Genomic DNA, 26,065 nt, shown 5'->3' with positions numbered 1-26,065 from the left:
GTACAGCACTGCGGAATATGTTGGCGCTATATAAATAAAATGTATTATTATTATTATTATTATTATTATTATTATTATTATTATTGTCCATATTTTGTCCCGCTGCCTGACTGTTCAGACCCTTGACTATTTTCCTACCTGTTCTCCTTTGTGTGTCTTGTCTATGTTTGTGTTGCATTTGTGTCATAGGAAGGAGCTGTGACTCAGTGGTCCTCTACGCTTAGGGTAGTTGAGGCCACCAAGTATTGACTTCGGGGTGGGTCTTGTATTAGGGATCACTGTCCTTGCCTTCCTTTAATGCTTCTGATATGTTAGCAGCACACAAAACCTAACTGGTTTCGCAATAGGCTGTTACTCATCCTGACTTAATTCTCTTTAGGTGACAAAAGTCACATAACAGGTTCAGATGGCAGTCTGGTGTGTTACTTGTGCCAGCGAGGATAGAATTACCTTCTTCTTCTCCTCTCCTTTTTGAGAATGAGTATTGTCAACCAGAGAAGATGAGCGTTGAAGACATCAGATCCTGAACGCTATATCACTCCATACTAACATATCCTGCTTAAAGCTTACAAAGTTTGTAAAGAGGTAAGACTAAGGGATTGTGCATGTGGGTCTAGTTGTTAGCTATCTCAGGTGGGTGAGAGTAGATGTCCATATACAATATCCAAACCCAAGTCACCAGCTGTGTGGGGTGTTGTGTTCTGGCTGAATCATTATTGACTTGTTGGAATGTACAAAGGGAAGCCAATTGTGTTGTGTTATTTTGTTATTAACTATTAGTCAATGATACTTTATGTGCATTGTATGTGCACTGTATATGTGGTGCTGCATAGTTACTATAGTTGTGCATTGTGTGTTTCCAATGTGTGTCATTTGAGGGAATGAATGAACACTGAGCCAAATAGGGAAGGCATTACTGACTGCAGGATGGGAGAAGTGGTTCATGGCTTTCTCCCTCCTCCCTTCTAGTTACTAGGAAAGCTGCACTACAGGTTTTAGGTTGGAGTGTTTTGGTGATGTGGCTGTAGGCTTGGCGGGAGGGTTGGTTGGCTCCTCTCTTGCAACCCTCTGATGTTGCATATAGGTGTTACTTCCATAAGGGTTTTGTCCCTCTGCCCTGCAGCTGCTCCCCTTCTTACTGGCCCTAAGCAGTGAGTTGTCCTGTTCTCTCTCCTTATTTTATTTTATTTTATTTGAGTCGTTGTGATGTGCCTTTGGGTAATTGGGTGCTGCTTGTGGCTATATTGTGGACTGAAGTTCTTTTCTTTTCTAGATTATTCTGGACTGTTATGTTATTAAATCAAGGATAAAACCTATTTGGTAGTGTGAAGGTGGATTTGAAGGGAGACCTGTGGCCAGCTTACTATGTTATGACCATGGTTATAAGTTTGATGTTTAAAAGAGAAATTAATAGGACCTGATGTCTGATATTACTAATCCTTACTGTATAATCTCTTTAATATAGAGAGTCTGAATATATTCATGAAGTTTGACTTGGGATCGGATATTAATATAGGAATGTGGTCAGAGGTCTGAAATTAATTTAAAACTTTGGTCTAGGGTAAGTTATCAATAATGGGACCCCTTAATTTTTTAATATATATTTAGCCATGTTCTTTGTATAACTCCGAAAGAAAAAGTTACTCCCATTTTTGCTACAACCTTCTGTCTGTGTATCCTCATCTGAAGTTCTATTCCAGTTTGACATCTCTGGAAATACAAACAGAAGGTCTTATAGGGCCTGGATTGAGATTGGTGGCCGCTCATGACTAAATATTTACTAAGCACCATCATCCTGACTCTGGGATCCAGGCTGGCCCACTTGAGCCATATTGCAACCATCTATAAAAGAGATGGTCACCAATGTTTGAGCCGAAATATCAACACACACATGTCTGCTTAAGAAACACTAAACATTGTTCTAACAACTAAGTGATATCCCAGCCAGCTTCTGAACAGAAAACCTACACAGACCAGGTGATGTAGTTTAGTTGTGTCAGAAGGAAGACCAACAAGATTGAAACTTTACTGAACTTGATTGTAGTTAAACAAGATACATGATCAACACACACAAGGTAAGGCACACTTTGGTAAGTAAAGTCACTTGGAGCTTACTAACAATTCGGTAGTCGCCACTCCTGTTCCAACAGGCGACGCTTCCTAGTGCACTCAAGTACTCAGTCTCCAGTTTCTCATGATGCAATTTCTGCTTTCCAAGACCTTACAAATGGATCAAGAAGAATGGACTGAGTTCAGGCCAATTGCCAATAAGATCCAAAGTTCCAGTCCCCTTCCAATTTTAGTAGCGGTTCTATTCATTTTAGTCATTGGCCTACTGAAACCATTAATGGCAACTTGTCAATTCAAATGGGCCAATCACTGAATAAGCCATTGATCACTAAATTTAATTGACTAAAGGTCCTAACCAGAGCTGACCCACAGACGCTAATGGCAACATGGCTCCACTATAACTTTTTTCTCTAGATTTTTTTTTCTATTGTTATTACATTACTTTTTTCACTATATGAAGCAATACTAGTTGAATGGAAGGCTATCTGTGCCTGGCAATTCATTTGAATTGTCAATCAGCTGCTAATATAAATTCTGGCATTGCTGCTGGTGCAAATATTGTTCAGCAACACACCAGACTAGATTTTAAGAGCTTCTTTATTTGTAATTCTTCTATCTCCACCTTTCCAGGACAGTAAGTATGGTGCTTTCCGTCAACCTTTGTTTCTGGCACTCATTGATGAGGTCAGTGATCCTCCACATGGACACCTCAGTCAATTATTGACCTCAGCAATTGTGTGCAGTAGTTACTGGAGCACCAGAAACAGACTGGAGGATAGCACAGGGCATCACCACTGGAAAGGGGGTAAAATGAATAGAGCAATCCTCCATTTTACAGCATTTCTTACCATTTTCCCAAAAGACTCCATTATCCTAAATATGTGCTTCAAAAACTTAGAACATGCAGGATGTTTGTGTTAACGTTTTAAATTTTTTCATTCTAGATTTGACAAACACTACAATATGCCAGACGCTGACTCTATAAACATACTGTTAGTCATCTTTACCTTCTGCCTCTTGTGCAAATTTTTTTATGATCAGCATAAGAGCAAACATAAAAATTTCCCTCCCGGGCCAATGTGGCTACCAATTATTGGAAATTTGCACTTGTTCAATTTAAGAAATCCATATGAAACCATGACACAGGTCAGTATGACATATTTATCTTTGGATATCTCACATAATAAATTGTGTACCTTAACTTGTGAGTATCGTTCGAGAGCATTTCATGATGCACTCATCTCTGCGGGGGCTTCTGATCCGTTCCGTTCCAATGACATTGGAACAGAATGAATTGGAAGACCCCATAGATGTAAATGCATCACAAAATGCACTCAGAAGACACTCAGTTGTCACTATGAGTTTCATCTGACTGCAAGTAGGAAGACGATAAAATGTAGCCAGCTGTATCCAGATAGATGAAGAGTCCGCGGTAAATAAAATTTAACTTTTATTTTAAATAAATAAAAAAGTTACATGGTAACCATGATGTCAAATCTTTGTATTGAAAGCGACGCGTTTCGGGACGCTAGTCCCTTCCTCTCGGCTCAAACATGTAACAACAAACAGATCTTTTAAACCATTACATCGAGATGACTCCACCTCCCGCCCATCTCATTAACCCTCTCATTATTAGCACACAAAAAAATGTCTACATAATCAATATACATACTATAGCTTAGTTTGTAGATCATATGACTCAATGTGTGTACAATAAATGTCTAATAAAGGGCGAAACATACCACTTACTTAAAATATATATACAAATATAACAACCGCGGACTAACGCATGTATAAAGTACCTCCAATCCGAATCTGAACCTAACTAAGTACTCACAATAGTCATATACGAACCCGCCCTACTACTACTACACCAATCCTAAATGCCCAACTAGAAACCGAATCAAGTAAAATAAGAGAGATGCCAACATTCCTACTCACCCTCCCACCCTGTATTTATCGTCATCTGACTGCATTCTGCTGAAACCTTGGCTCCACATTAAATGCACACTTGGTAGTGTGTATGGGGTCTTAATTGTACCACAATGGGTCATTTTCAATAGTAACTCTAACCCAGTCTTTCTCCGTGCTTGCTGGGTAGGCAGGCTCTTCCTGGTGTTTTGTCAGAGCTGTATGATGGGATGATCAAGATTCTTCTACAACACTGCTCCCCTCCCCTCTCGCAGCGTGCAGTCTCAGAAACACAGAAAGTAAGAAAAACAGCTGCATTCCCTCCTCCTCTTATGATTTTTTTTTTCTTTCTTACAGTTATCTAAAAAGTATGGCTCAATATTTAGTTTCCAGATGGGGTCGGAAAAAGTTGTGGTTCTTTGTGGCTATGAAGCAGTGAAAGATGCTCTCCTGCAACACGGCAATGACTTTTCCAATAGACCACAAATTCCCTTGATTGCTGCTCTAACTAGAGGCTATGGTAAATGTATTTTAATATATTTATATTCATTTTTTATTAAATATTATTAAAGAGGTTCTGCATGTTGGAAAATCTATGCTTGTTATAGGAGTTTCTTGAAAATAATCTGATTCTACAAGCTTTCTTACTAAATTCTTGTAAGTGCTCTCATTCCAGAGCCCTCAACTATTGGATGTAATATGAGATCAAACTTAGTAGTTTAAGTTCCCTGGAGCAACATTGCAGGAGAAATTAAGAATTACAGTCAACATTCAAATAACCTTGTTGTTAGAGATGAGCGAACAGTGTTCTATCGAACTGATGTTCGATCGGATATTAGACTGTTCGGCATGTTCGAATCGAATCGAACACCGCGTGGTAAAATGCGCCATTACTCGATTCCCCTCCCACCTTCCCTGGCGCCTTTTTTGCTCCAATAACAGCGCAGGGTAGGTGGGACAGGAACTACGACACCGGTGACGTTGAAAAAAGTAGGCAAAACCCATTGGCTGCCGAAAACATGTGACCTCTAATTTAAAAGAACAGCGCCGCCCAGCTTCGCGTCATTCTGAGCTTGCAATTCACCGGGGACGGAGGTTTCCGTCCAGTTAGCTAGGGCTTAGATTCTGGGTAGGCAGGGACAGGCTAGGATAGGAAGGAGAAGACAACCAACAGCTCTTATAAGAGCTAAATTCCAGGGAGAAGCTTGTCAGTGTAACGTGGCACTGACGGGCTCAATCGCCGCAACCCAGCTTTCCCAGGATCCTGAATGGAATACACTGACAGTGTATTCCCGTATACCCTATATATACCCCCGATACCCGTTCCAACGGTGTGCCCCCCCACCTTCACCCCAGAAATACACTGCAAGTCCCCTAACAATAGAATTGGGGCTATATACACCCACTATTTTTGCTACTGCCATATAGTGCCATTGTCTGACTGGGAATTCAAAGAATATATTGGGGTTACAAATACCCTCATTTCTTGCTACTGGTATATAGTGCCAGTTTCTGACTGGTAATTCAAAGAATATATTGGGGTTACGTGCACCCACAATTTTTGCTACTGGTATATAGTGCCATTGTCTGACTGGGAATTCAAAGAATATATTGGGGTTACAAATACCCTCATTTCTTGCTACTTGTATATAGTGCCAGTTTCTGACTGGTAATTCAAAGAATATATTGGGGTTACGTGCACCCACAATTTTTGCTACTGGTATATAGTGCCATTGTCTGACTGGGAATTCAAAGAATATATTGGGGTTACAAATACCCTCATTTCTTGCTACTGCCATATAGTGCCAGTTTCTGACTGGTAATTCAAAGAATATATTGGGGTTACGTGCACCCACAATTTTTGCTACTCGTGTATAGTGCCATTGTCTGACTGGGAATTCAAAGAATATATTGGGGTTACAAATACCCTCATTTCTTGCTACTTGTATATAGTGCCAGTTTCTGACTGGTAATTCAAAGAATATATTGGGGTTACGTGCACCCACAATTTTTGCTACTGGTATATAGTGCCAGTTTCTAACTGGGAATTCAAAATGCGCAAGGCTCCCGGAAAGGGACGTGGACGAGGCCGTGGGTGAGGTCGGGGGAATGGTTCTGGGGAGCAAGGTAGCAGTGAAGCCACAGGGCGTCCCGTGTCTACTCCTGTGGGGCAGCAAGCATTGCGCCACTCCACAGTGCCAGGGTTGCTTGCCACTTTAACTAAACTGCAGGGTACAAACCTTAGTAGGCCCGAGAACCAGGAACAGGTCTTGCAATGGCTGTCAGAGAACGCTTACAGCACATTGTACAGCAGCCAGTCAGACTCTGCTTCCTCTCCTCCTATTACCCAACAGTCTTGTCCTCCTTCCTCCCAAAATTCCCAAGCTTCACAGAACAATAACCCCAACTGTCCCTGCTCCCCAGAGCTGTTCTCCGCTCCTTTCATTGTCCCTCAACCTGCCCCTCCACGTCACGATTCCACGAACCTAACAGAGGAGCATCTGTGTCCAGATGCTCAAACACTAGAGTCTCCTCCATCTCCGTTCGATTTGGTGGTGGATGACCAGCAACCCACCCTCATCGACGATGATGTGACGCAGTTGCCGTCAGGGCAACCAGTTGACCGGCGCATTGTGCGGGAGGAGGAGATGAGACAGGAGTTGGAAGAGGAAGTGGTGGATGATGAGGACACTGACCCGACCTGGACAGGGGGGATGTCAAGCGGGGAAAGTAGTGTGGATGTTGAGGCAGGTGCAGCACCAAAAAGGGTAGCTAGAGGCAGAGGAAGAGGTCAGCAGCTTAGGCGAAGCCAGGCCACACCCGGAATCTCCCAAGATGTTCCAGTTCGTACCCAGCCCCGAAAAACTCCCACCTCGAGGGCACGTTTCTCGAAGGTGTGGAGTTTTTTCAAGGAATGCGCCGAGGACAGATATAGTGTTGTCTGCACAATTTGCCTCTCGAAATTGATTAGGGGCTCTGAGAAGAGCAACCTGTCCACCACTTCAATGCGCCGTCATTTGGAATCCAAGCACTGGAATCAGTGGCAGGCAGCAACGGCAGGACAAAGGCCGCCTGCCGTTCACGCCACTGCCACTGCCTCTGCCTCTGCCACTGCCACTGCTGACTGTGCTGGCGATGCACTCCAGAGGACGAGCCAGGACACCACTTCATCTGCCTCCGCCACTTTGTTGACTTCTCCCTCATCCTCCCCTGTTCCTGTCTTATCTCCTTCTCCTGCACCATCAAAGGCACCATCAGGCGCTTCTTTACAACAACCCACCATCTTTCAGACATTGGAGCGGCGGCAGAAATACACTGCTAACCACCCACACGCGCAAGCCTTGAACGCCAACATCGCTAAACTGCTGGCCCAGGAGATGTTGGCGTTCCGGCTTGTTGAAACTCCCGCCTTCCTGGACCTGATGGCAACTGCGGCACCTCGCTATGCCGTCCCTAGCTGTCACTACTTCTCCCGGTGTGCCGTCTCCGCCTTGCACCAGCACGTGTCACTCAACATCAGGCGGGCCCTTAGTTCCGCGCTTTGCACAAAGGTCCACTTGACCACCGACGCGTGGACAAGTGCATGCAGACAGGGATGCTACATTTCACTGACGGCACACTGGGTGAATGTAGTTGAGGCTGGGACTGCTTCCCAAACTGGCCCAGTGTACCTCGTCTCCCCGCCTAACATTCCTGGCAGGGACACGAGAAGAACACCCCCCTCCTCCTCCACCGCCTCCTCCTCCGCCACCGCCTCCTCCTCCGCTGTTAGATTGACCCCAGCTACGAGTTGGAAACGTTGCAGCACTGGCGTTGGTAGACGTCAGCAGGCTATGCTGAAGCTGATCAGCTTGGGGGACAGACAGCACACTGCCTCCGAGGTGAGGGATGCCCTCCTCGATGAGACGGCAATATGGTTTGAGCCGCTGCACCTGGACCCAGGCATGGTCGTTTGTGATAACGGCCGGAACCTGGTAGCAGCTCTGGAGCTTGCCGGACTCCAACATGTTCCATGCCTGGCCCACGTCTTCAACCTAGTGGTGCAACATTTCCTAAAGAGCTACCCCAATGTTCCAGAGCTACTGGTGAAAGTGCGGCGCATGTGCGCCCACTTTCGCAAGTCGACAGTAGCCGCTGCTAGCTTAAAATCTCTCCAGCAACGCCTGCATGTGCCACAACACCGGCTTTTGTGCGACGTCCCCACACGCTGGAACTCAACGTTTCAGATGTTGAATAGAGTGGTTGAGCAGCAGAGACCTTTGATGGAATACCAGCTACAAAACCCTAGGGTGCCACAAAGTCAGCTGCCTCAGTTTCTCATCCATGAGTGGCCATGGATGAGAGACCTTTGTGACATCCTACGGGTGTTTGAGGAGTCCACAAGGAGGGTGAGCTCTGAGGATGCGATGGTGAGCCTTACAATCCCGCTCTTGTGTGTTCTGAGAGAATCCCTGATTGACATCAGGGATAACTCAGATCACACAGAGGAGTCAGGGATAGCATTCGATCCGTCACAGCTGGAGAGTAGGTCCACACATCTGTCCGCTTCATCGCGTTTAATGGAGGAGGAGGAGGAGGAATAAGAGTTGTCCGATGATGTGATGGTGATACAGGAGGCTTCCGGGCAACTTCGAATCGTCCCATTGTTGCAGCGCGGATGGGTAGACATGGAGGATGAGGAGGAAATGGAGAATGAACTTTCCGGTGGGGCCAGAGGAGTCATGCCAACTAACACTGTGGCAGACATGGCTGAGTTCATGTTGGGGTGCTTTACAACCGACAAGCGTATTGTCAAAATCATGGAGGACAACCAGTACTGGATCTTTGCTATCCTTGACCCCCGGTATAAAAACAACATCTCCTCTTTTATTCCGGTAGAGGGGAGGGCCAATCGCATCAATGCTTGCCACAGGCAATTGGTGCAGAATATGATGGAGATGTTTCCTGCATGTGACGTTGGCGGCAGGGAGGGCAGTTCCTCCAGTAGGCAACCAAGTTCTCACCGGTCCACACAAACGAGGGGCACACTGTCTAAGGTCTGGGACACCTTGATGGCACCCCCTCGCCAAAGTGCTGCCACGGAGGGTCCTAGTGTCACCAGGCGTGAGAAGTATAGGCGCATGTTGCGGGAATACCTTTCCGACCACAGCCCTGTCCTCTCCGACCTACACGTATTGGGTGTCGAAGTTGGACCTGTGGCTTGAACTTGCCCTATATGCCTTGGAGGTGCTGTCCTGTCCTGCCGCCAGCGTCCTATCTGAGAGGGTGTTCAGTGCAGCCGGTGGCATCATCACTGAGAGTGCCGACCGGCTCACTTTGATAAAAATGAACCACCACTGGATAGAGCCTTCATTTTTGTGCCCACCTGTGTAAAGCACCCCAACATGAAACTCCATGTCTGTACTCAACCTCTCCAATTCCTCCGCATCCTCATACTCATCCACCATAAGCGTTGCACAATTCTGCTAATACTAGGCTCCCTCCACCCTGATTTCCCCCAACTCTGCTGGTTAGAGGCTCCCTCCACCCTGATTTCCACCAACTCTGCTGGTTAGAGGCTCCCTCCACCCTGCTTTCCCACAACTCTGCTGGTTAGAGGCTCCCTCCACCCTGCTTTCCCACAACTCTGCTGGTTAGAGGCTCCCTCCACCCTGCTTTCCCACAACTCTGCTGGTTAGAGGCTCCCTCCACCATGAATTGGTCCAAACTGGGTTTTTTAGAGGCTCCCTCCACCATGAATTTCCCAAAACTTGGCTGTTTAGAGGCTCCCTCCACCATGAATTGGTCCAAACTGGGCTGGTTAGAGGCTCCCTCCACCATGAATTGGTCCAAACTGGGTTTTTTAGAGGCTCCCTCCACCATGAATTTGCCCAAACTGGGCTGTTTAGAGGCTCCCTCCACCATGAATTGGTCCAAACTGGGTTTTTTAGAGGCTCCCTCCACCATGAATTGGTCCAAACTGGGTTTTTTAGAGGCTCCCTCCACCATGAATTTGCCCAAACTGGGCTGGTTAGAGGCTCCCTCCACCATGAATTGGTCCAAACTGGGTTTTTTAGAGGCTCCCTCCACCATGAATTGGTCCAAACTGGGCTGGTTAGAGGCTCCCTCCACCATGAATTTGCCCAAACTGGGCTGTTTAGAGGCTCCCTCCACCATGAATTTGCCCAAACTGGGCTGTTTAGAGGCTCCCTCCACCATGAATTTGCCCAAACTGGGCTGGTTAGAGGCTCCCTCCACCATGAATTGGTCCAAACTGGGCTGGTTAGAGGCTCCCTCCACCATGAATTGGTCCAAACTGGGTTTTTTAGAGGCTCCCTCCACCATGAATTGGTCCAAACTGGGGTTTTAGAGGCTCCCTCCACCATGAATTGGTCCAAACTGGGCTGGTTAGAGGCTCCCTCCACCATGAATTGGTCCAAACTGGGGTTTTTAGAGGCTCCCTTCACCATGAATTTACCCAAACTGGGGTGTTTAGAGGCTCCCTCCACCATGAATTTGCCCAAACTCTGCTGGTTAGAGGCTCAATCCACCCTGATTTTCAAAACAAATGTTGGTGCCAACCTCAACTTACTACAAGGGCCAAATTCACTGCTGGTGACAAGCTCTCCTCACTGCAAGTGCCAAATACACATGTTTCAAGGTGTTTTCCTACTGTCAGAGAGGTGGTATTGAGTGTGTAAAGTGTGTAGTTGTTAGGCTGTGATGTTGGGGTAATAGAGGGTCTTTGGTGTGTTAGATGCCCCCAGACATGCTTCCCCTGCTGTCCCAGTGTCATTCCAGAGGTGTTGGCATCATTTCCTGGGGTGTCATAGTGGACTTGGTGACCCTCCAGACACGGATTTGGGTTTCCCCCTTAACGAGTATCTGTTCCCCATAGACTATAATGGGGTTCGAAACCCGTTCGAACACACGAACATTGAGCGGCTGTTCGAATCGAATTTCGAACCTCGAACATTTTAGTGTTCGCTCATCTCTACTTGTTGTCTATGTAATGAAGGATAGGGCCGGTCATCCAGAGTGAAAGATGATTTTTGTATTCACTTTCCACTCTGGATAAAAATCCTGAATAGGGATAAATTCAAGATTTTTGCTCTTACAGACCCAGACACCTTATGTGTTATATGGTTGGCATGTGATGCTATGCTTTAAACAGTAAGTGTACTAAGGTTATTCTAGACTTTTTTATAGATAGATTTCTAGTAGAGATGAGCGAACACTGTTCGGATCAGCCGATCCGCACAGCACGCTCCCATAGAAATGAATGGAAGCACGTGGCACGGCGACCGGCCGCCGGCAAAGTGTATGTGCCAGGTGCTTCCATTCATTTCTATGGGAGCATGCTGTTCAGATCGGCTGATCCGAACAGTGTTCACTCATCTCTAATTTCTAGGAGTCTTAAGAGCATTCTACACTATGTTTTATAGATAGGTTCCTAGGAGCCCTAAGAGTATTCTACACTATGGTTTATAAATAGGTTCCTATGAGTCTTAAGAGTATTCTACAATATGTTTTATAGATAGGTTCCTAGAAACCCCCAAGGGTATTCTACACTATGTTTTATAGATAGGTTCCTAGGAGTCCTAAGAGTATTCTACACCATGTTTTATAGTTAGGTTCCTAGGAGTCCTGACAGTATTATACGCTATGTTTTATAGATAGGTTCCTAGAAACCCCCAACAGTATTCTACACTGTGTTTTATAGATAGGTTCCTAGAAACCCCCAACAGTATTCTACACTATGTTTTATAGATAGGTTCCTAGGTGCCCTGACAGTGTTCTACACTATGTTTTATAGATAGGTTCCTAGGAGTCCTGACAGTATTATACACTATGTTTTATAGATAGGTTCCTAGAAACCCCCAACAGTATTCTACACTGTGTTTTATAGATAGGTTCCTAGAAGCCATAAGAGTATTCTACAATATGTTTCATAGATAGGTTCCTAGAAACCCCCAAGAGTGTTGTACACTATGTTTCATAGATAGGTTCCTAGAAACCCCCAACAGTATTCTACACTATGTATTATAGATAGGTTCCTAGAAGCCATAAGAGTATTCTACATTATGTTTTATAGATAGGTTCCTAGAAACCCCCAAGAGTGTTGTACACTGTTTCGTAGATAGATTCCTAGAAGCCATAAGAGTGTTTTGCACTATGTTTTAAACCATTTTAAGGTGTGGTTCGCACCAAACTTGTTTGACCGGAAACAAATCTTGGTCCTGAGCCATCCAAACCAGAAATTACATAAATCATGAGAAACTCACCCATCTCTTTTACATACACAAAGACACCTAGCTTTGTATAACTTCTTACTTTTCAAAACTTTCACTCTGTCCATGAATCCCATAACTCATCTTTAATTGTGAGGACAAAGTTGAAATGTAGATGGGCTGTGAGTACTATCCTTCACATGCTGCTCTCTCTCAATAATCCCCACCCCCAGTACTACCTATCTTCTCTTTCTCCTATCAGAACCAGAAATGAAAAAAATCTTCGCCCATCTTTATTATTTTTTTGGCATACATATTGTATGGTGAATTGTCCCACATAGTACAGTGAGTTTGTACATCATGTGTCAAACCTGTGAGTGGCTTGTACGTGGGATGTGCAAGTGTTGTGTATACATCATTCTTATAATGTGTTTGTTGCCTTGTATGTGTCATGTGTTCAACAAGCAATATATTATATATTTGAGTGGCTTTGTTGTTGTTGAAGGGAGGTCCCAGGCAGACTTCTAGCACAGGGGCCCTTTGCTTTCAGTGTCCACCCCTGACATCTTTATATGTAATTTTTTCTAATATATGGACTTCTTTTCCTTCTACCACAGGAGTCGTCTTTGCTAAGGATGAGAACTGGAATGTGATGAGACGCTTTACATTTATAACACTACGGCAGTTAGGTGTGGGCAGTAAAGCAATGGAAAGTGTAATAAATGAGGAATGCGACATGTTATTAGAGGCCATCAAATCCTACGAGGGTAAGTTATTTCTTGTAGAATCAGAATTTTTCATCTACAATGGGAATAATAATAGTAGTGGTAGTAGTAGTAGTATTAGTAGTAGTCGTAGTAGTGGTGGTGGTGGTAGTATTAGTGGTAATAGTAGTAGTAGTAGTAGTAGTGGTAGTAGTATTAGTACTAGTAGTATTAGTAGTGGTGGCGGTCGTAGAATTAGTAGTAGTGGTAGTAGTAGTTATTATAATAAGGATTGCATTGACCATAAAATGGGTCACAATGGGTACTATGTCTTCATATGGAGATGTTGACTTTTCTCACTTTAGATCAATGACTGTTTTTCTAAAAAAAAAAAAAAAAAAACTAGTGGCAATGACTGGCATTAAATATAAAAAAAAAGAGAATCACATCCCGGGAAAGCTGTTTTGGGATTTATTGCCCCTCATCAGTATGAAGCAGGGTACTGGTTTGTCTAGGTGAAAGGTGATAGAAGTAGGCAGAGGATGCCTCAGGTTCCAGTCCAAAAGTCGGGTAGCAGCAACTGAAAGCCAGTGCACTGAATAGGCCTAGTCCAGAGGAGGGAGTGTCTTCAGGCCGAATCGTGAGGCGACTCGGCCTGAAGAATGAGCACCTCGCTTCTTTTTTCCGGGAGCCGGAAGAAACGTCTCCCGGAAAAAACTCCTGGCACTCAAAATCCTGACCAAATAACTCCGTGTGAACTTATCCTTAGCAGGTTTGTTGCAGTCGAACCACAAATAAAGTTAGGTTTCTTCAAATTGATTTTGATCATCTCTAGATTTTACTGGAGCTGGAGGGAATGGGGATGACATGAAAAATGTTTCCCCTCCATTTCTCTGTATACAGGTCACAAGTTGTTGAGCTTTATTTACATCCTTACTCTGTCTCTTCTGTTATTCTTCTCTTCTCTGCATGTTGGTTGCCATTTTTTTTTATTATTTAACATATTCTTAACAGGAAAACCCTTTGATAACTTGCCCCTACTGAGCACCACTATAGCCAACATCTTGGTATCCATAATTCTGGGAAACCAATATAGTTGTAAAGATCCGAGAGTTCAGAGACTGAAACATTTAATTGAGGAGAGCGTCAAACTGATAGCTTGTCCCATGTCTTTGGTAAGTTATATGGCCCCCTACTATGGAGCAAAAAGTGATGTCCTACCCCAGTATCAGATTTAGAACACTAAAAGAATTTTTTTCCAGTGTTATAATGCATTTCCTTCGCTGTTGGACTGGTTGCCTGGAAGCCATAAAACCACTTTTAGCAATAATCTGGAGATGTACAAAATTGTTAAGGAATTCTCCATGATACTGAGAGAGCAACTGGACAAGAATGAACAGAGAAGCCTACTGGATGCATTCCTCGTCAAACAACATGAGGTGATCTATTTACAGTGGTAATTGGCAACATATATAGGCAACCAAAGGTTTATTGACCATGGAGATTGCATGAAACTGAATTTGGTCAGATGATGGGAAGGGTTCCAGGACTGAGCTACTTCTGCTGCTTGCAAAGATACCATCATGGTCATTACCCATAGCCATGATAGTGGGATCTCACCACATAAAACGTTTTAAAACAAGCCCAGAATTACCGTATTTTTCGGACTATAAGACGCACCCAGGTTTTAGAGGAGAAAAATAGGGAAAAAAAATTTTCAGGCAAAAAATGGTAAAATATTTAATATATGGGAGTTGTAGTTTTGGAACAGCTGCAAGACCACATTGACAGGTGACCCTGCAGCTGTATGGGGATGTATAGGGCGTTTTTTTTTTGTGGGGCCAGGTGTACTTTTTAGTTATACCATTTTGGGGAATGTCTGTTGCTTAGATCACCTTTTATTTAATTCAGAGGCAAAACAGAGAGAAAAACCCGGCGGTTTAGCACTTTTGATTTTGACGTTCACTGTACATAAAAATATTAGTAGACCGGGTATTTTCAGACACAGGGATACCTAATGTGTATGTTTCACAGTAATGTTATACTTTTATATGTATTCTAGGGAAAGGAGGTGAACTTTTATTTATTTTATTTTTTATTATATATATATATATTTTTTTTTTACTATTTTATTATCCCCCGCCTAGGGGGCTTGAACCTGCAATCATTTGATTGCAAGTCCCATAGACGGCAATACAAGTGTATTGCCGTCTATGGGAGGTTCTATACATTACTATCGCGGAGTGTCATAGACCAGCCGCGATAGTAATATATATCTATGACAGGCCTGGGAGCCTTCATTAGGCTCCCAGCTGTCATTGGAACAGGTCGGCTCCTGCGGCCTCGCCGTGCAGGAGCCGGCCTGCATCACTAAAGGTATGGGGCCGGTGGGGACCGGCCCCAGGGCTAACTGACTGCCGGGACCTGCGGAGGAAGAGCGGATTTGCAGCATGCCACCGTTGCTTTTCTTCAGCGGCAGGAGCGTGGCAATCTGCAGGCCCCGGCAGCTAAGACAGTCCCCAGCATCTGCTGTAATAGACCGGCGGATGCCGGGGAGTGTCTTAGCTGCCGGAGCCTGCAGATTGTCACGCTCCTGCCGCTGAAGAAAACCAGCGGTGGCAGTAGCGCGGCCATGCTGTAAATCCGCTCCTCCCCCCACATTCGGACTATAAGACGCACCCTCATTTTCCTCCGAAATTTGGGGGGAAAAAAGTGCGTCTTATAGTCCGAAAAATACGGTAATATTTTCTTGTCATAAATCAAATGTTTAGGTCAAAACATGTAACATTGTAAGATCTTATTACAAAAGGTGGCTCTCTGTAAATATTAGCAACTTTAACATTAGCAAACCTCCTGCAAGGCTGCTTAACATACTACACTAAAAAGCACACAATTCAGTGCTGACTAGGGTTGAGCCGATCTTGAGTTTTGAGGATCGTTTTTAAAATCTGATTTCTGATCATTTTCCATCCGAACGCGATCCCAACTCTGATCTTAATGCAAGTCAATGGGATTTTTTAATGATTGAAAATCAGATTTAACACTAGAAGTCCCAGAAATTTCGAGCTCCCCCTTGAAGTCCTGAAAGAGGGTCAAATGATCCTTAATCCAAACAGGCAACTCTGATGGCTCCAATTAGCTTCCTATCTTTTGCAAATGTGGCCATTGTCTGAGGAATCTGCAGGGGACAATGGTGTTGATCCACTTCAGGTCTTGTAAGAGAGTGTAAACAAAAGAATGTAAGCTGCTCCTGAGTATGTCTGCCCACCCCCCAAAAGAGTTAGGTGGCTTTCATGTGACTGAAAAGAAGGCACGCAAGGACAAACTCCTTCGGCAACAACCTTCCACACCCAGCCCTGGCAAAAGGGCGAAGTTTCAGGTCAGCCATTGATGCACGAACAATTGTGCAACTGAGAGATGTGTTGACTGCTACAAATACACGTGTGGCAAATGTACCAGGGACATACCCAGGCAGTGCCAGGTATGTTCCGACAGTGCAGACAGACTGCTGAGTGAGTGCTGAAATGCTAATCACACAAGAAGGACATGCCACTCTCACACACACACACACACACACACACACACACACACACACACACGCAGCCCCCTACAGCAGCCTATTGTAAATATGTGTGGAATTGTTTTATTCCTTGTATTTTTTTTATTATTTTCGTAGCAAAAATAAAAGCATGGAAACAAATAACAGTTGTTCTTTTGTATATTTACATTTTTGTATATTTAGATTTGAGACAATGGGTGCAGAAAAAAAAATCGCAAAAAAAATCGTAGCTACTTGCGCTACTTTTGCGATCAGTCCCATTGGTCATTTAGATCACTCCTCTGGGATTTTTTCGCATGAAAAACTTCGCACAAAAAAAAAAAACGCTGGAAAATCGCTAGTGTGCTTGAGGCCTTACACCAGGGGTAGGGAATGTACGGCTCTCCAGCTGTTGCAAAACTACAAATCCCAGCATGCATACTGGCTCTGCTGTGCTTGGAATTCCCATGGAAGTGAATGGAGCATGCTGGGAGTTGTAGTTTCACAGCAGCTGGAGAGCCAAAGGTTCCCTAGCCCTGATCTAAGGGGTACTGTATGTGGTCCTCCTGCCTCCCCCCAGACAAAAGATGTGATAACAGAGGAGCTAAGGATCAGACAGTCGGATTTCAACTGACTGATTCTTTTGTTCATGGAAAGAAGAGCCAATGGATACAATGTTTTTTTGTTGTTTTTTTTTGCTGTAAGGCTACGTTCTCATTTGCGCTGAATAGTGTAAATCCATCACATATAAATAACAGTTGTTCTTTTGTATATTTACATTTTTGTATATTTAGATTCAAGACAATGGGTGCAGGAAAAAAAAAAATCGCAGCTACTTTTGCGATCAGTCCCATTGGTCACATAGATCACTCCTCTGGGATTTTTTCGCACCAAAAAAAAATAAATAAATAAATCGCTGGAAAATTGCACCTATGGAAAAAAAATTGCACGAAAAAAAATCGCAGGTGTGCTCAGTGCCATTGAAAATACTTTTTTTTTTTTTTTCGCTAGTGTGCTTGAGGCCTTACACCAGGGGTAGGGAACGTACGGCTCTCCAGCTGTTGCAAAACTACAACTCCCAGCATGCATACTGGCTCTGCTGTTCTGGGAACTCCCATGGAATGTGAATAGAGCATGATGGGAGTTGTAGTTTCACAGCAGCTGGAGAGCCAAAGGTTCCCTACCCCTGCCTTAGACAAATGTTTCTGGTCATTACTCACAGCTGTACCTTGCACTAAAATTTCTGATTCTATTTAAAATATCTAAAAAATGATTCATTGTTTCAGTGCTTTTTTGCTCAAATAAAACTAAACTATACAATATGTATAGTCTTTATATTATCAAATACAATAGAACTAACTAGAAACTAAATGGCTAAACTCAATGGAAAACAACCTCCTGTGGTGTGACAGTAATGGCCTTAATTACAGAACAATAGACTGTGATTATAGTCTATTGACTATAGACTGTGATATTAAATGACCCCTCTCTGGGACTTCTAGTGTTAAAAACAATCCTATTCACTACACAGCATGGAGTCCAAAAATTGAAGGCTTCAATTTTTGGACTCCATGCTGTGTAGTGTTTAAAAAATCCACCGGCTACTTAGTCCCCCACTGCTGTCCGGTTACCTGCACAGAACCGTACAGGTAAGGGTGAGCGATCGGAATTGGAATTCTGTTCCCAATCTTTTTTAGGCAGGATTGTACCCTGATCCTGATCGTGAAATTTACTCAATCCGATTTTTTCCAATCCTGGTTACTCAACCCTAGTGCTGACATCACACAAGGAACAGCCCATCCACTCAGCATAATCACAGAGAGAAAGCTCCTAGTCTCCTGAAGAGGAAGTTTGATGCTATGGACATTCATCATAAGACATTCATAGGATGTTCCTAAGAGACCTTTCTAATATAAACTGGGTTCCGAGAATTAGGACTGTTATTTTCTTAATATGGTGAGACCTTGACTATTCCTAATGGAGGTATTACACTGCTTATAAGAGGAAATTTTCATATTTTAGATAAAATCAAAGTCTGGGTTGTATTTCCATGATGAGAACCTAAAGACTCTGGTCAGTAATATGTTGATCGCTGGAATGGAGCCCGTCCACAGTACTCTCCGGTGGGGTCTTCTGTTGATGATGAAATACCCAGATATCCAAAGTAAGATAATTTTTCATATCTAACATATTTTTAATAAGATAAGATGATCTTTTAATAGTCCCACCATGGGGAAATTCAGTGTGTTACAACAGCATGGATAATACAGTAATATATTGCAAGAAAAAACACATATAAGCTCAGAATAGCAGATAGAAACATATACTGGGAATCATAGCAACTAAAAAGAAAAGAGACTTCAGAATGATTTAGTTCTCTGTGCGGAGTGATCTCGGCTTATCCTGATGTTGATTATACAGCCTGACAGTGGTTGAGTGGAAGGACCTCCGATAGCTCCTTCCCACACTTGGGGTGAAGCAGATGGGCAAACCTCTGGAGATTGTTCATTTTTGGGCAAATAAGTTTGTCACTAACTGCAAATGAAATGATCATACTCTTTATCTTCAGACCCAGAGTATAAAGAGGTGGAGGCCCACGGGAGGTGTGGAAAATTAACAAAATAGTTATACTCACCTTTCCTGACCTCTTCCAGGCAACCTCATAGCACCCAATTCTCCCTCTTGATCCTCTTCCCAACTCTCCCTCTAAACTTCTAGCCCTTCTGGGGTCATCCATGAGGCCTAATTACAGACCTTTGAATTGACCAAAGAACCCATGACATCACCCAGAAGAGATCTGAATTTCACTTCCAGTTAACTGGTGACAAACCCCCAAAGTTTCAGGTACTAGTTTGACCTAAACCAATTTCTTCATCTCCAGTTATAAACAGTGCCAATTTTCCACAAAAGCAGTGATAACCATAAAGTGACAAGTGGACAACTGCCTTTTTGAGCCTTTGAGATCTGCTAAGAATGGTTCAACCCCTTTCATAGATGCTGTTTCTGGAATTTATTACTACAGTTTCCTGCAGGACCTCTGAATGAAAAAGTCAGGACCTAAGGCAATTTCCATTGTAAATAATAGCTTATTAACAAGAGTTCCAGAAGCCAGGCTCTCAGAGATATAAACCTTTAATAGAAGCTGATATTTTTGAGTTTGGTCATATATACAGCAAATATTACAGCATAACAATCTGGACTAATTATGTCATTACAGAGAATGTTCAGAATGAGATAGAGAAAGTGATTGGACTGAGCCAACCACAGATTGAGCATCGCAAGGATATGCCCTACACCAATGCCGTCATTCATGAGATTCAAAGATTTGGAAATATTGCACCGATAAGCATTCCTCATACAACTACTCGAGATATCAACTTTAGAGGCTACTTCCTTCCTAAAGTGAGTATTTGTGCTTCCAAAACTCATCATGGGATGTCTACTGAGGGTATGAATTATTACGATGTAGAATAAACCACAAACTGAAAGTTTACTGACAAATCTGCAAATTGTAATCTTTCCATTTGTGTAAATCCTAAAATATGCTTATGTTTAGGGTCGGACTGGCCCATTAGAGTAGGTCGATACCTACAACTATAGAAGTTGGGCTGATCAGCTCACATAATAATGGACTTCATTCTTTCAGCAGAAGACAACTCCATAACAAATATGATTACAATTTGGAAAAGTTTTGCCAAACCCAAAATTTTTGGTTGTTGCCACCCAAAAATCGAGTTTATATTCTGGGGTGTCTTGAGAGTCCAGATTATTATATTTGTATTCCCGGGGAGAGGTGGAAAAGGATCAACAATTCATACTCGCTTTTCCTCACCTCTCTGACTCCATGGCAGGATTTAGTATTCTCTTCCTTCGTCTTCAGGTTTCTTCCAGCCTCTTGGGTGGTGTCAGTGGCCCCAGGGACCAGTGGGGTCTGTGTTTTGGCCTCAATGGTCTTGTGGTTTGTGTTGACATTATGATTCGTGGATCGAAGCTGATACTACCCAGGAAGCTGGTAGATGCTGGGAAAGAAAATTGGATGCCACAGTGAAGTCCCAGAGGGATGAGAAAAGGTAGGTATGAGTTGTTTGTTATCTTCCAGCACCTCCTGAGGGCTTCATTTATTGTCTGCTTTGGTCTGAAGAGAATACAGAATATTTTAGTAGCATTCCCATTTCCAACTCCCACTAGGTTGATCCGAGCAAAAACTTGATTGCGAGTCTTACTAGAATTTTTGAGACGAATCTAATGAGGTTTGACCACCACTAGTTACAATGTAGACATGGTCTTCATAGATGGAAGGTAGATGCCAGAAATATTTAATCTGGGTGAACACCACTGGTGCTGGTGGCTTACTCCTGAACTTATACTGTTGCCCATTGCCAGGGGTGTAGCCTATACTTTTGAGATATCTACTAAGGCAATCTGTGATGGCAAATGTGGTAATACCTGGTAATGTGAATGTCAGGCGCTAGTGTTGAGCGAATAGTAGATACGAATACCTTGCTCTCATAGGAATGCGTGTTAGCAGATGGCAAATCTTCACAGCGCTTAACCCCTTGGTGTTTGGCCGCACACACGCATTCCTATGGGAGCAAGGTATTCGACGAATAGTTTTGAATACTATTTGCTCATCTCTATCAGTCATGGCCACTCTCAAGAAGATTCCTGCAGCTTTGATGTCCTCTACGTTGTTAATAACTTCTTGGACAGCTGGAAAAGGTTTCCTGTTCCCAGTCTTTCCGTTCATCCCCTTTCTCTTCCATTTCAGCCCTTACCATAGCCACAAGTCTTTGTCATGATTGGGGAGACAATCCTACATTATGGCAGACATAACCAAATGACAGCCCACATGTATACTGATATAACCAATGAAGACTCATTTTTAGAATACACTGTAATATTTTTCAGGATACCTTTATTATTATGCTGCTGAAGTCTGTACTGCAGGATAAAGAATACTTTGAAAAGCCAGAAGAGTTTTATCCTCAACATTTTTTAGACTCCGAAGGAAAATTTGTGATGAATGAAGCATTTATTCCATTTTCGGCAGGTAATATCAATAAAGAAAGTTTTCTATAGGCTTGTTTTTAAATTTTACTACCTATAATATAAAGGGCAGGAATTAGGGTCCATTCACATGGAGTAATGTGCCTCGTGATGTAGCACGTATACAGCGTGTGAGACTTTGCGCGCCGTAAAAGCTCCCATTGATTTCAATGGGAGCCTGGATTGAATACGCCGAGTTATTTTGCAGCCGTGATTTTGCGGCTGTAAAATCACGGCCACAAAATAACGTGGCGTATACGATCCAGGCTCCCATTGAATTCAATGGGAGCTTTTACGGCGTGCAAAGTCTCACACGCCGTATACGTGCCACATCACGCGGCACGTTACTCCATGTGAACGCACCCTTATAGGGGGTAAAGAGGAATCAGTAGGAATCAAATGACTGGTCAACACTAGCTTTCTATCCTGAGGTCCATATCTCAGCTTCGTAAGAGCTTGGCAGGAATATTGCAGTTCCCTATAGTCACACTGAATATAAAGGTTTCCAGCTGACTTATTGCATGCACAGTATACATTATATAACTATGTGTCTGATTTTTATGCTATTAATCTTTTTGTATACTTTTATAGGAAAAAGAAGCTGTATTGGGGAAAACCTGGCTAAAGTGGAACTCTTTCTTGTGTTCACGAGACTGCTGCAAACTTTCACATTCCTCCCTTGCCCTGGTGTTGACCTGGATTTTAATCCTGAAATTGGATTTGTTAGTTCACCGAAACCTTACATGATGCGTGCGGTACCTCAATCCTACACCATGTGATCACACTTGGACCAGCACAATTCTTTATAGGATGTAATAATATTAAGTACACTATGGAGACCTTTGTGATTTCTTCTTTGGATTAATTTCTTTGTATTAAGGAATAATGGATTAAGAAGCTGAGATATGAGAAGCTATGACAGCTATGACTCGGGATTACAGGACAGAACCACACACCTCCTTTCACCCCATGGAATTGCACTGCAATGCAAGAGCTGCAGCCTTTTTCTGGCGTCGTAATGAGCCAAGGATCTACACCGGTGCTGAGGCCTACTCCAGATCCGTCCTGGACCACACATATGTCAGAAACCTGGGGCTGATATATCTGGACTACAGCCTGTCACCTTCTCACATATGCTATACTAATGTGTTTTGTACTATATTACTTTACTTTACTAATGTGTACTGTATGAGCGGTCAGATCCCTAGGGGTCAGAAAAGAGAAAAAAAAAATTGAAATATTAAAAAGAACAACAAAAAAATTACAAAAATGCAAACCCCCTTTCTCTATATCACATATAAAAATACATAAACACTAGTAAACTATAGGACAGTATAATTGGAACAAATTGAAGTAGTCTCAGCACGCCGGATGATACGTTTTCTTAAAAAAATTTCCAAATTTTATTGTGGAGACATGCTCCAAGTTAAAAATATATATATATTGTTCTTGGAAAAGCAGTCGATGGATATGTCCTTGTGCAGACGGGACAGAAGGACGAATAAGCCTACGCGTTTCGGGGATATGACCCCTTAGTCATGGCTATAATTGGCCCCAAATTCAAAAATGCCCCATCTATTAAAATATAAAATTATTGATCCCATACGGAGAACGCTGGAGTGAGCAAAAAAAAAAAAAAAGAAAATGGCCAAATAAATTTTGTTTCCAACTTTTTGTTTTCAAGTGATCAAGCTGATAGAAACCACAACTAGGACCGAGAGAGAATATTTGTGCCATGTGAGCCGGGCTGCTTCAGTAATACAAATGACAGTTAATCCTTTCATTTCCAATTTAAAAAATTGCCAAAGTCAATTTTTGCAAAAAGCAAAGAGTATTTTGATCTGTGGCCGTTGTTAGGATTGTGCAGTAATTGCGGCCATGATCTGGGCGGTGCTGTCTGTTCCTCTGCACAGTCCAGGGTTGCAGGGGTTAATCTGCCTTGCAACAGCCGGGCGTGGTCGACTGGTTGATCGACATGTGTGTCGACCAATGGACGCTCGGATTGGGCAGCTGGGCTATTTGCTGGTGACCGCCCCTTGCCTATATAAGGGGGCTGGTCTGGACGCCCCGCGCTCTAAGATCAAATCCAAATCCTGATCTGATACCTGAAAGGTTGTGTGCGTGCGTGCGTGCGTGCGTGCTCCAGCCAGAGTATTATTAGTTGGCCCTAGTTAGTAAAATATCCCCAGAGACAGCAATGCCATTGGTAGTTGGGCAACATGCTGCCTTGTGTGTGAATTGTGTGAAAGCTCACTAGGCCATTGCTGTGTCAGTCACTGTTCACACTGACAGGTTGCTGGCTGTAGTTGCTTTGGGAGGTTGGGTGGACTAGAAGCACACAGGGTTTGTTGGTCTCTGGCTAGTCCAGGAGTGCTGGCTAGCCAGTGTTTATTTGTAGCGGCTGCTCTGACTGCACAGGACTCTGTGACTGGTAACAGAGCACACCTGCTGATTAATTTAGCTGGCAGTGACTTCAGCTGTCAGACAGTATTCACACTTAGTTGTTTGCAGTCAGTAGCCCAGAGGGTTCTGCAGGGTTTTTCAGTTGTTTAGTTGTTTTTTTTAATAAATCCTGCTGACCATAACAGCCGTCCACAGAGTGTCACACTCAAACAGTGTGACACAGTCTACTAATCTGACCAAAAGTCCCTTTGCTTCTTCCGATCTCCGTACAGTGTTGGTGCAGCATTCTGTTCCCATAAAGGGATAATTTATGGTGGCTTTTTTTACATTTGTTTTTTCCAACTTAACTCAGTGTGCTTCCTTTGAAGCTGGCTATATAGATAACCCAAATGAGGAGGCCATATCCCATTGGTTACCGACAGGTAGGCAGTTCCTACTTGGGTTGCATGATAAGGCTTGCCGATCTTTATTTTTTTCTAAAAAGAGGTTTTACGAACTTGGTAATCAGTCGAGTGACCTACTGGCTCAGGTCATACATCAAAATATGGTGTATCCTGTAATACTGAGGGGGCGCTTTGAGGCTGGGAACATACTGTCTGATAGCTCTGCTATCCGAGATAGATTTCATCAGTATTACAGTGAAATTTATCTGTCTAAACTTAGGGTCACCGAACAGGAATTAGTCTCCTATTTAACCTCTATCCCTTTCCCTAGCTTGTCTGAGCAGCAGTGTGTTTTCCTAGATTCCACTTTTACACTGGAGGAATTATTGGAGGCACTGGTGGGCATGGTGAAGGGCAAGTCGCCTGGGCCAGATGGCATTCCGGTGGAGGTTTATGTCCGCTACAGGGACCACCTTCTTCCAGAGTTGCTGAATTGCTACAATGTTGCCTTTGCAGGTCTCCTGGCATCCTTTTATGATGCCTCCATAATCCTTTTGCTCAAACCTGACAGGCACCTGCTGGACTGTGGCTCGTGTCGGCCCATATCATTACTTAATGAAGATTATAATCTCCTCACAAAGTTTTTGGCCAATAGGCTTATCTCTGTTATTTTAGATTTGATCCACACTGACAGGTTTCATGCCAGGAAAGTCTACATTGGACAATCTAAGACGGGCTCAGGTGATAACTCAAACTGGGGTCTCCTCCTCTCATAATTGGGGGACAGCCTCTTTAGACGCTGCCAAGGCATTCGACTCGGTCAAATGGACTTTTCTTTTGCAAGTACTGCGTAAATTTGGCTTTGGTGAGGGGTTCATAACTGAGGTTACACTATTATATAGTTTCCCTAGAGTGGCACTTTCTGTTATCGGATTATTGACTCCCTTGCACTGCTCCTCCGAACCGATCCTGTTTATAAAGGTATAGTCATAGACTCTCATGAGGTGAGGACTGCACTTTAGTGGAGTTGCTTGTCCTGCTGGGAGCCAGACCTGGTCTCAATATGGGGTGATCTTTATAGGTGACTTATATACCCAGGGTGTCTTTAGGACATTTGACTCACAAGGCCCTTGATGGGAAGTGTTTATATATATATATATATATACAGTACAGACCATAAGTTTGGACACGCCTTCTCATTCGAAGAGTTTTCTGTATTTTCATGACTATGAAAATTGTAGATTCACACTGAAGGCATCAAAACTCAGAAGTAACACCAGTGGAATTATATACTTAACAAAAAAGTGTGAAACAACTGAAAATCTGTCTTATATTCTCGGTTCTTCAAAGTAGCCACCTTTTGCTTTGATTCCTGCTTTGCACACTCTTGACATTCTCTTGATGAGCTTCAAGAGGTAGTCACCGGAAATGGTTTTCACTTCACAAGTGTGCCCTGTCAGGTTTGATAAATGGGATGTCTTGCCTTATAAATGGGGTTGGGACCATCAGTTGTGTTGTGCAGAAGTCAGGTGGATACACAGCTGATAGTCCTACTAAATAGACTGTTAGAATTTGTATTATGGCAAGAAAAAAGCAGCTAAGTAAAGAAAAATGAGTGGCCATCATTACTTTAAGAAATAAAGGTCAGTCAGTCCAAAAAATTGGGAAAACTTTCAAAGTTTCCCCAAATGCAGTTGCAAAAACCATCAAGCGCTACAAAGAAACTGGCTCACATGAGGACCGCTCCAGGAAAGGAAGACCAAGAGTCACCTCTGCTGCGGAGGATAAGTTCTTTTTTTT

General features: G+C 43.3%; 1 protein-coding gene across 1 annotated transcript; it reads left to right on the top strand.

Annotated features, from left to right (window-relative positions):
• Window positions 1-427: 427 nt before the first annotated feature.
• LOC142196948 (cytochrome P450 2F2-like) lies at window positions 428-25,041 on the top strand. Its single transcript, XM_075266922.1, has 11 exons — window positions 428-585; window positions 3,015-3,216; window positions 4,339-4,501; window positions 12,809-12,958; window positions 13,910-14,070; window positions 14,158-14,334; window positions 18,456-18,597; window positions 19,651-19,835; window positions 21,342-21,483; window positions 22,071-22,254; window positions 24,597-25,041. The coding sequence occupies exons 2-11, from the start codon at window positions 3,034-3,036 to the stop codon at window positions 25,039-25,041; spliced, it is 1,932 nt and encodes a 643-aa protein (XP_075123023.1). The 5' UTR covers window positions 428-585; window positions 3,015-3,033.
• Window positions 25,042-26,065: the final 1,024 nt, after the last annotated feature.

The sequence above is a fragment of the Leptodactylus fuscus genome, chromosome 3 (genome assembly GCF_031893055.1).
Source record: "Leptodactylus fuscus isolate aLepFus1 chromosome 3, aLepFus1.hap2, whole genome shotgun sequence".
NCBI lineage: Eukaryota > Metazoa > Chordata > Amphibia > Anura > Leptodactylidae > Leptodactylus > Leptodactylus fuscus.
Note: the sequence above shows the minus strand (reverse complement) of the source record. Positions and strands in the feature narration are given on the sequence as shown.

Coding starts and splice junctions, on each gene's coding strand:
- LOC142196948 (XM_075266922.1), top strand. CDS start 3,034: ATGCCAGACGCTGACTCTATAAACATACTGTTAGTCATCTTTACCTTC. Junction 14,335..18,455: donor TCCTCGTCAAACAACATGAG/GTGATCTATTTA, acceptor TTCATATTTTAG/ATAAAATCAAAGTCTGGGTT. Junction 19,836..21,341: donor GAGGCTACTTCCTTCCTAAA/GTGAGTATTTGT, acceptor AATATTTTTCAG/GATACCTTTATTATTATGCT.